General features: G+C 38.1%; 1 protein-coding gene across 1 annotated transcript; it reads right to left on the bottom strand.

The window, feature by feature from the left end:
- Positions 1-3275: 3275 nt before the first annotated feature.
- On the bottom strand, positions 3276-7346 carry LOC110315092 (cathepsin Q-like). The gene is made up of 7 exons (XM_021189239.1): positions 7221-7346; positions 6809-6931; positions 6535-6714; positions 5622-5846; positions 5006-5168; positions 4181-4295; positions 3276-3375 (listed from the first exon to the last, which is right to left on the bottom strand). The coding sequence occupies exons 1-7, from the start codon at positions 7344-7346 to the stop codon at positions 3276-3278; spliced, it is 1032 nt and encodes a 343-aa protein (XP_021044898.1).
- Positions 7347-8584: the final 1238 nt, after the last annotated feature.

Genomic DNA, 8584 nt, shown 5'->3' with positions numbered 1-8584 from the left:
ATTCTGATATTCTTCTCCTTTGAAATCTCTTGGGCCAGGTTAACACAGTTGAAATTACTCCCAGCAACAAAGTCTTCCATATTCCTACTAGGATGACCCATTAAGCCCCATTTAAAGCATTTCACTGTGTTCCAAATTGAAAGTCCCCAAATCCACATAATTCAAATAAAAGCATGGTCAGGCCTATCACAGCAATACCCCAGTCCCTGGTACCAACTTCTGTCTTAGTTAGGGTTTTACTGCTCTGAACAGACACCATGACCAAGGCAAGTCTTATAAAAAACAGCATTTAATTGGGGCTGGTTTACAGATTCAGAGGTTCAGTCCATTACCATCAAGGTGGGAGCATGGCAGCATCCAGGCAGGCATGGTGCAGGAGGAGCTGAGAATTCTATGTCTTCATCCAAAGGCTGCAAGTGGAAGACTGACTTTCAGGCAACTAGAGTGAGGATCTTATGCCCACACCCACAGTGTCACATCTACTCCAACCAGGTCACACCTATTCCAACAAGGCCACACGTCCAAATGGTGCTTTGGACTCCCTGGTTCAAGAATATACAAACCATCACAGATTGCAAGTGTTTTGCTTCTACATTCATAAGGGAAATTGGTGTTGATTTTTTCTTTCTCAAATCTTATATTGCTTAGCTTTCAGGGAAATTATGATCTCATAAAATGAAGTGACAATATTCCTTCTGTTTCTATTTTGTAGTATAATTTTGGGAGTACTTACATTAATTCTTGTTGGAAATCTTGTGGGATTTTGTACTAAAACTTTTGTCCCTGCTCTCTTTTTATTGTTGAGAACTCTAATTAATGCTTCCAATTCAGAAAGAGTTATAGGTCTGCTTAAATTGCTGATATTCATTTAACCTAATGAATGACAATATATGAAGAATATTATCCAGGTTTTTATACATTTCTATATAGTGAACTACTGGCTTTAAACTATGTCCTTCTGATTATATGGATTTTTCAGATGCTTGTTCTTATGTGTCTTATGTGTCATTTTAATTTGGATTCCCTCTCCCTGCCTTTTATCTAATTGGGCTACAGTTTTGTCCATCTCCTTGATGTTCTCCAACATCAGTCTCTGTGTCATTGATTCTTTTTATTCTTTTATTGCTTTTATTTTATTGCTTTCTCCCTTCAGTTTCATTATTTTTGATGTTTACTCTTTGGGGTATGAGTTCTTCCTTTTATTCTAATGCTTTCACTTAGGTTATGAAGTTATTAGTATGAAGTTGCTCCAATTTCTTTGTGAAGGCACTTGGTGGTATGAGCTTTCCTATTTGAACAGCCTTAAAAGTCCCCCATAATTTTGGATATCTTGTGTGTTACTTTTTCATTCAATTCTAGAAAGTCTTTAATACCATTTTAAATTTCTGTCTTTACCCATTGTTTATTCAGTAGTCACTTGTTCAGTTTCCAACAATGCCACACCTACTCCAACAGGGCCATAACTTCTAGTAGTGCTACTCACTGCAATGAGCACAAATAAATAGTCACAGGGAGAGACAAGAGGGCCTTGGAGTGTGGGTTAGGAGTCAGGGAGAACCACTAAACAGTTCTAGAGACCTGAGATATGAGAGGCTACCAGGACTCAATAACATTAGATGAAATGCCCAATACTGGGGAGATGAAACCAGAAGAGACCACCCAGTAGATACACTTTGCTCCAATTTGAGGCAGGGGCCCACCTACCCATCTTCAAAAATTTTAACACAGAATTGTTCCTGTCTAATGGAAATGCAGGGACAAAGATGGAACAGAGACTGAAAGACAGGCCACCCAGTGACCTGCACAAGTTAGGATCCATCTCATGTGCACACACCAAATCCTGACACTATTACTGAGGCCATATTGTTCATGCAGACAGGAGCCTGGCATGGCTGACATCTAAGAGGATCTATCAGCAACTGATGGAGACAAATGCAGATACTTTCAGCCAACCATTGGATTGAGGTCAGGGACCAATATGGAAGAGTTAGAGGATAGACTGAAGGAGCTGAAGGGGATTGCAACCCCATAGCAAGAACAATGGTGTCAACCAACCCTGACCCCTCAGAGTTCTCTGAGATTAAGCCAAAAATCAAAGAGCATGCATGGGCTGGCTTGTGGCCCCTTCACATGTGTAGCAGAGGACTGCCTTGTATGACCTCTGTGGGAGAGGATACTCTAAAACCTTTGGAAACTTGATGCCTAGGAAAGAGGGGTGCTGGTGGAGGTGAGGTGAGGGAAGAAGCACCCTCTCAGAGGCAAGGGAGTGGAGGATGGTTTGAAGAACTCAGGGAGGTGGGGGCTGGTAAGGGAGGGAACTTTTGGAATGTCAGCAAATAAAATAATTTAGTAAAACAGATTTTTCTTCCCTCCTTAATCTTTTTTGGTAAGATTTCCTTTGAGGTTCATGTTTAAATATCTAAAAGATTTTCAATTCCAGAATTCCTTTAGTTTGAGAATTCTTTATTGATTTTATTTCTACTCTTAGGTATTGAACTATTTTATTCATTTTCTTTGCTTTTTCTGTCTTCATTAATTCTGTCATTTCTCCTATAAGGGGCTCTATAGAGTGTATAGAGACTATTTTAAAGTCTTTGACTGTGCTTCCACTCTGATGCATTTAGCAGAGCCTACTGAACTAGGTTTGCTGGGCTTATTGGAACCTAATACATGGCTGAAGTCATGGAGAAGGGGAAGCCGCAGCCTGACACAAAGCAATAAGTAGCCCATGGTGACCTCTCATTGCACAGAGGGGCCACAAGGTGATACTGGGTGCATTTGTGTTAGCTAAAAATGCCCAATTCAGAAATTATCATATAGTATTTCAGGAAAGGGTTTCTGGTGGATATATAGAACCTTGAAACCAAACAAGAGTCAATGAAGGATAACATCCATCACAGAGGATCTACCCACACTTTATCCTGAATACCAGACTAACACTCAATCCCAACTTCAAGAGGAATTGCATTTCTCACCACAAAAAGTAACTGCACCAAAGATAAAGAAGCTAGAAATTATACTTAAATTTTCTTTTTAAAAGGATTTTATTTGCACAAGCGCTAAACTGAAAATAGAGTTATTTTAGAAGACATGAACATTCATTAGTGAAAGCACAAATTACAATGCTCATGTCAAATATTTGAACGCTCCCAGAATTCACATTATAATGCAGATTTTGTGCTACTCAAGAGTTTAAGATATTCATCAAAAGCCGTTCATTGAAGAGGATAGCACTCTTCTGGAAATGGAGTCTTATGCCATGGGCATTAGGGTGCTCACACAATAGGGTATTGGGCAAATGAAGCAATTCCGCAGTGGTTGTTCCTGTCTTTGGCAATCTTCATATAGCCACCCAATCCCCATCGTTTACCCCAGCTGAAAGAAATCATATTTTCCATGTAGTAGAAATAATAACATGTGATAGCTATATTACAATAACTGTCAAGAAGCCAGCATAACAAGAGTATCAGAGATAGCAAAAGGGCCTTTCCTGAGTATCAAGAGGTGTCTCAAATAGGATGTGAAAAATACAGCAGAGAATGGGAATTTCTACCCATACATGCACCAGAACTAACAACATGTTTTTACATATGACAAAAGTAATGACACTGACATGACACTGATATCCTAGAAATGAGAGTAAGAATAGAAATTTCCCAATAGTATATTGTTAGCATGTTCATAGACCTATAGGATAGCTCAGAGTTTAATGAGTGGAGATCAACTCCAAGGACCATTTACAAGGTAGATTTATGTTGTAGTGTTCTTGTAATAAAAGGTTTTGGGACATGTACACAAGGTATATATGTAACAAGCTGGGTAGCTAGAGCAAATAGCAGTTCCTAGGTCATCCAGAAACACTGCCTCAATATGAAAGTTGTATAATGATTGAGAAATAATTGATGTTAAAACCAGAGCTCTACACATGTGCACTTGCACAGACACACATGCACACAGGGATGTGCACAGAGGCAAACAGACCCCACACAAATACATGGAAAAACAAGAACAAACTTTGTTCAACTTAAATGGGTCAAAATTTTCTAGGCTGTGAAACAAAATATTAACTGCAATATTAGATCTTTTCATGAATCCCCTGTTAGGGCATCCAGGCCCTTAACCAGTGAACCATCTCTTTAGCCCCTGGAATTTTAAATACAGAAAATTTGTCTGTTTATACCTGTTCTTGATCAACCAGTAGTTATTGGTATATGTTTCATTTCTCTCAGTTCCATAGCCAATCAGCAGAACTGCATGATTCACAGAACGTTTGCACCTTGGCTCATGATAAACACCTGAGAAATAAAATGGAAGCTGACATAAGATGCCAAGGATAAATGACAGGAGCACTGCCACCAACAATAGGGAGGCATTTTCACAGATCCTAAAATTATATAAACTAAAATGGAATAATAGGATTTATGAATTGTTCACATCTATACTGATATATGTATATATGTACATATATATACATATATTTGTGTGTATGTAATATATATGTACATAAACAAATATATACATGTATAATATATATATATATATAAAATGTTTCACATACACACATATATGGTTTCACAGAAAACTGTACTTCAAAATAGTGAGATTTATTGATAATGATGTTCTACAAGCATATGAGATGACTTCTTGATATTGTATGTTTGTATTACTAGAATTTCATGCCAAGTTAAACTTACAGGACATTTACAGGGCATACTTAGTTCAAAAACTCTCTTATAATATGGTTTCAGAAAATCATTGCTTGTAAATCTATAAAACATCCATCAAAGTGAGAAGAGTTGAAAATTTAGCTAACCAATAAATTTTATCATGTGGAGGTTCATATTAGGTGAAAGTCATTACTCAAAACTATTACATGGGGATGAATAAAATCCAGAAAGTCAAACATTCACATAATATGTTTTAAATAGCAGCTGGTCTGTGAACTTGTCATGGCATAGGGATGTCACAAGTTTTTTCCTTCATAGCTAGAAGAAAATATACTAACCATCTTTATAGAACCTTAAAGAGCTGTAGACAACATTAATTCCAGTAGCAATGGGCCCTTTAGTTGCTACAGCATCCATTAGGACATCTTCATTTACTGGAAGGGCCACAAATCTTGTGATTTTAGCAGCTGAATTCTTAGGATTGTACCTGCATTGTCCTTCCTTTAAAAGATAAAGAAATAGAAACTCAGTTACTCCCACCTACTGCCTGGAAGAAAGTCAGAACCATAGCATTCCACACTTTGTAAATAAATACTCTCAAGTAAGATGTTTTAAAAATAATCCTAGGAAATAACATGCTACTGGATGGTTAGGAACTAAAAATAAGTTCTTTTATCTTCAATAGCAACCAGTTGGTCATCCTATTCATAATAAAATTGGGTGCCACAATGTTCTGAATTATGTGTACAAATGTTCACATATTCTCCATGTACACAAAAGGAAAAAAGTCTTTACTGATATCATCACATGAAAAGCATACACAAACAATACATAACAACTTTGATAGTGTATAAAGAGATTCTATGTAATCTGAGCTCTGAGATAGTGTGTTACCTCTACAATTGTCACTCACTACAAGCTGAGATGAAATGATAACTTAGGAAGTCCACTTACTTTTGCTTCATATGGATAGGTTGCCTCAGCCTCCAGACCTCCATTGTGCAAAACATACTGGAAGCCATTGTATGTAGTACCCCCACGACAGCCTCTATTGCCTTGAGGTTTAGAACAGTCCACTAGGTTCTGTACACTCAGTGGGATCAGCTTGCCTGTTTTCTTGAACATTTGTCCTTCTATGGCACCAGCCACAGGAAAAGCCCAACAAGACTTACAATTTTCCTAAGCAGAGAAGAAAATATGGTCATCTATAAACAAATACTCAAGAAACAACATAGACAGCCTAATAATTAAGGAAAACAGAGAACTGGGACTTGATAGATCCAGAGGAAAGAGTGGTCAGTCTCCTAGAAAACTTGCATGATGGCAGTATGCACCTGCTCCTGCACAAACAATTAACACACACACACACACACACACACACACACACACACACACATCTGAGCAGGAGCTATTGGTCTTATGGGTTATTAATTACAATAGAAGGGGGCATGAGCTCTACAGTGAGAGGAGAATCTAATAGTTGGAGAATATGTGTGGCAGACTGCAAAGACAAATATACACTGTAAAATATATAAAGATTTCATAGAAGAAATATGTTATTTAAAAATGAGCTGCAATTCCCTCCACATTCAATTTGAAAACATAGACATTTTCTGTTTTGACTTTCATGTGGATTAAGAAGATGGGCATAGCATGGCATGGTCATGCATGTCTTTAATCCCAGCACTTGGGAGGCAGAGACAGGTGGACCTCTGTGGATTACAGGCCAAACTGGTCTCCAAAGCAACCAGGGTTCTTAAAACAAGAAACCCTATCTCAAAAAAGCAAGCAAGCAAACAATCAAAAGCAAAGAAGAGGAGGAGGATAAGGAGTAGGAATAGAATAAAGGCATGTGACACTGTCATACCTGATCCTTCACACGTGTCACATAGCCTTCCTTTAGCCAATTAACAGATTTGGGCAAAGTATCTCTCCAATCCCAATATTTAGGAAAATCAATATCAAGTGCACGTTTCCAGGGACTTCTCACCGTGTCAGTAAATGGAAATGTAAAACCAGTTATCATGTCCTTGAATTCTTCATCAGTCTTCAGGAAAAAGTATATAAATGATTATTAAAGAAAAGACTCCATGTAAGGCATTCAAGAAATGACTGTGTTAAGCAATCCATTCCACACTCACCATGTCAGCAAAGCCATTTATTTCCATGGTGTAGGTATTCATGCCCAGGGAATTCTCCATATTGTGCTGTTTAATCCTTTTCACATTTTCTTCCCATACCGCTCTTTTCAATACCTCTTCCTCCTGGATGATAGTGTAATAGAAAACATTTCATTCTATTTAAACTCCTGCACAATCTGAACTTGTAGACTTGATGTTGCAGGTGATTAGAGGCCAAGGAAGTGATCTCAGGATACTATGGTCCCACATTCACATACTATAGAAAATAGAGACTGAACATCCTGTGCTCGCAATGATTTTTATTATGTAATCTCTTATAGGTGGCAGTGGTTGTTGTGGGGCACCTATGATCTTTCATGCACCCAAACACTTTTTTTCTGGGGCCTCTCTGGACATTTTCCTGGATACCAACCTGACTGTATAATTTTTCAAACATCACCTTCCATTCTTCCCATTTGACATTCAAATTAGGATCAAATGATGAAGCAACTGACACAACTCCCAAGCACAGGATGACCAGGAAGAAAGCAGAAGTCATGTCTCAAGCTGGGTATGAAAGAGAAATGAAGATATGAGTACACCAGTGCTTTAAAAATATCTTCTTACTCCATCCTGAGAAATTAAGCCATCCATGGTTAATAAAATAATTTGTGTTATTCCTTCAAACACTTTTCAAAAGATTGCAGAAATCCTTGAGGATGTTTTTGAATGGAACCACACAGTAGTGTTTATTATACCTATTGCAAAATGAAAATCATGTATGCAGAATTTGTGTACTCATACTCAGTACACTTTAGGTGTATTACATCTTGTTTCAGAAAGATCTCCATTCACAGAAGAAATCAGTGTCTGAAGATATCACTTATAATTTCTAAAAAGCAGAACTTCTATCATGTGGTAATGGGTTTTAATTTGAAGGTGAACTCAAGAGTTGGAGCCACATGTCATCATATGTCTTTCTCATATATAGCAAATGGGGGGGATGTCTTTAACCCTCTGTTCTTCAGTGAAACTTTGTGAAATATCATCTAGAAAGAATGTGGGAAGAATCATTTTCTATTCTTTCCATCAAACCCATGGGATTATACAACCAACTTCTCACTTGTTACCTGAGTAAGAATGATGTCACATAAAAAACCAACAGGAATTGAAAGTCATGAGAAAAAGAGGAGAATAATAGCAAGTCAATAATGGGATTTTTATATGTTGTACTTGCTGGATTTCTAAAGCAACACACCCCATAGAACCTCATAGGGACATTACATGTGCTACTGAATCTGCACCTGCAAATTGAATACAGTTACGTCTATGGGTAATAGACAAGAAATGCCTTCCAAAAAACTAACTTCAACCCTGTGGATAGAATTTGATTTTCAGTTAACAGAACTGTGTACAAATATAAACCCAGAGGAGACTTGGTTTTTTCTTTAACTTCTCTACCCACCCCCATTCTACTTACACGGAGGGCCGGTGATGCTTAAGCTACATTTTTCTTCTTTCTGATCTCCTTGATTCTCCATGGAGTCTCCCAAAGCACCCATCCAAGCCCACTTTGTAGTCTCCCATTCACTGGCAAGGCCTTACCTTTCTGTGATGACCACTACTGCCTCAGATCACTCCACAGACTCAACGCATCGGAGGATGGTCAGGTTCAAGGATCTGGCCCAGCTATAAATCTGAAGTATCTGTAGGGTTGGACCTGCCCCTACTTTTGATTGGCTGTGTTGGTGACTAGATTAAGCCTCTAGGCACTGGGACTTCAGGCATCTTCTGAGA

This window comes from Mus pahari, unplaced genomic scaffold (assembly GCF_900095145.1).
Source record: "Mus pahari unplaced genomic scaffold, PAHARI_EIJ_v1.1 scaffold_13786_1, whole genome shotgun sequence".
Lineage (NCBI taxonomy): Eukaryota > Metazoa > Chordata > Mammalia > Rodentia > Muridae > Mus > Mus pahari.
This window is presented reverse-complemented; position numbering and strand designations above follow the sequence as displayed.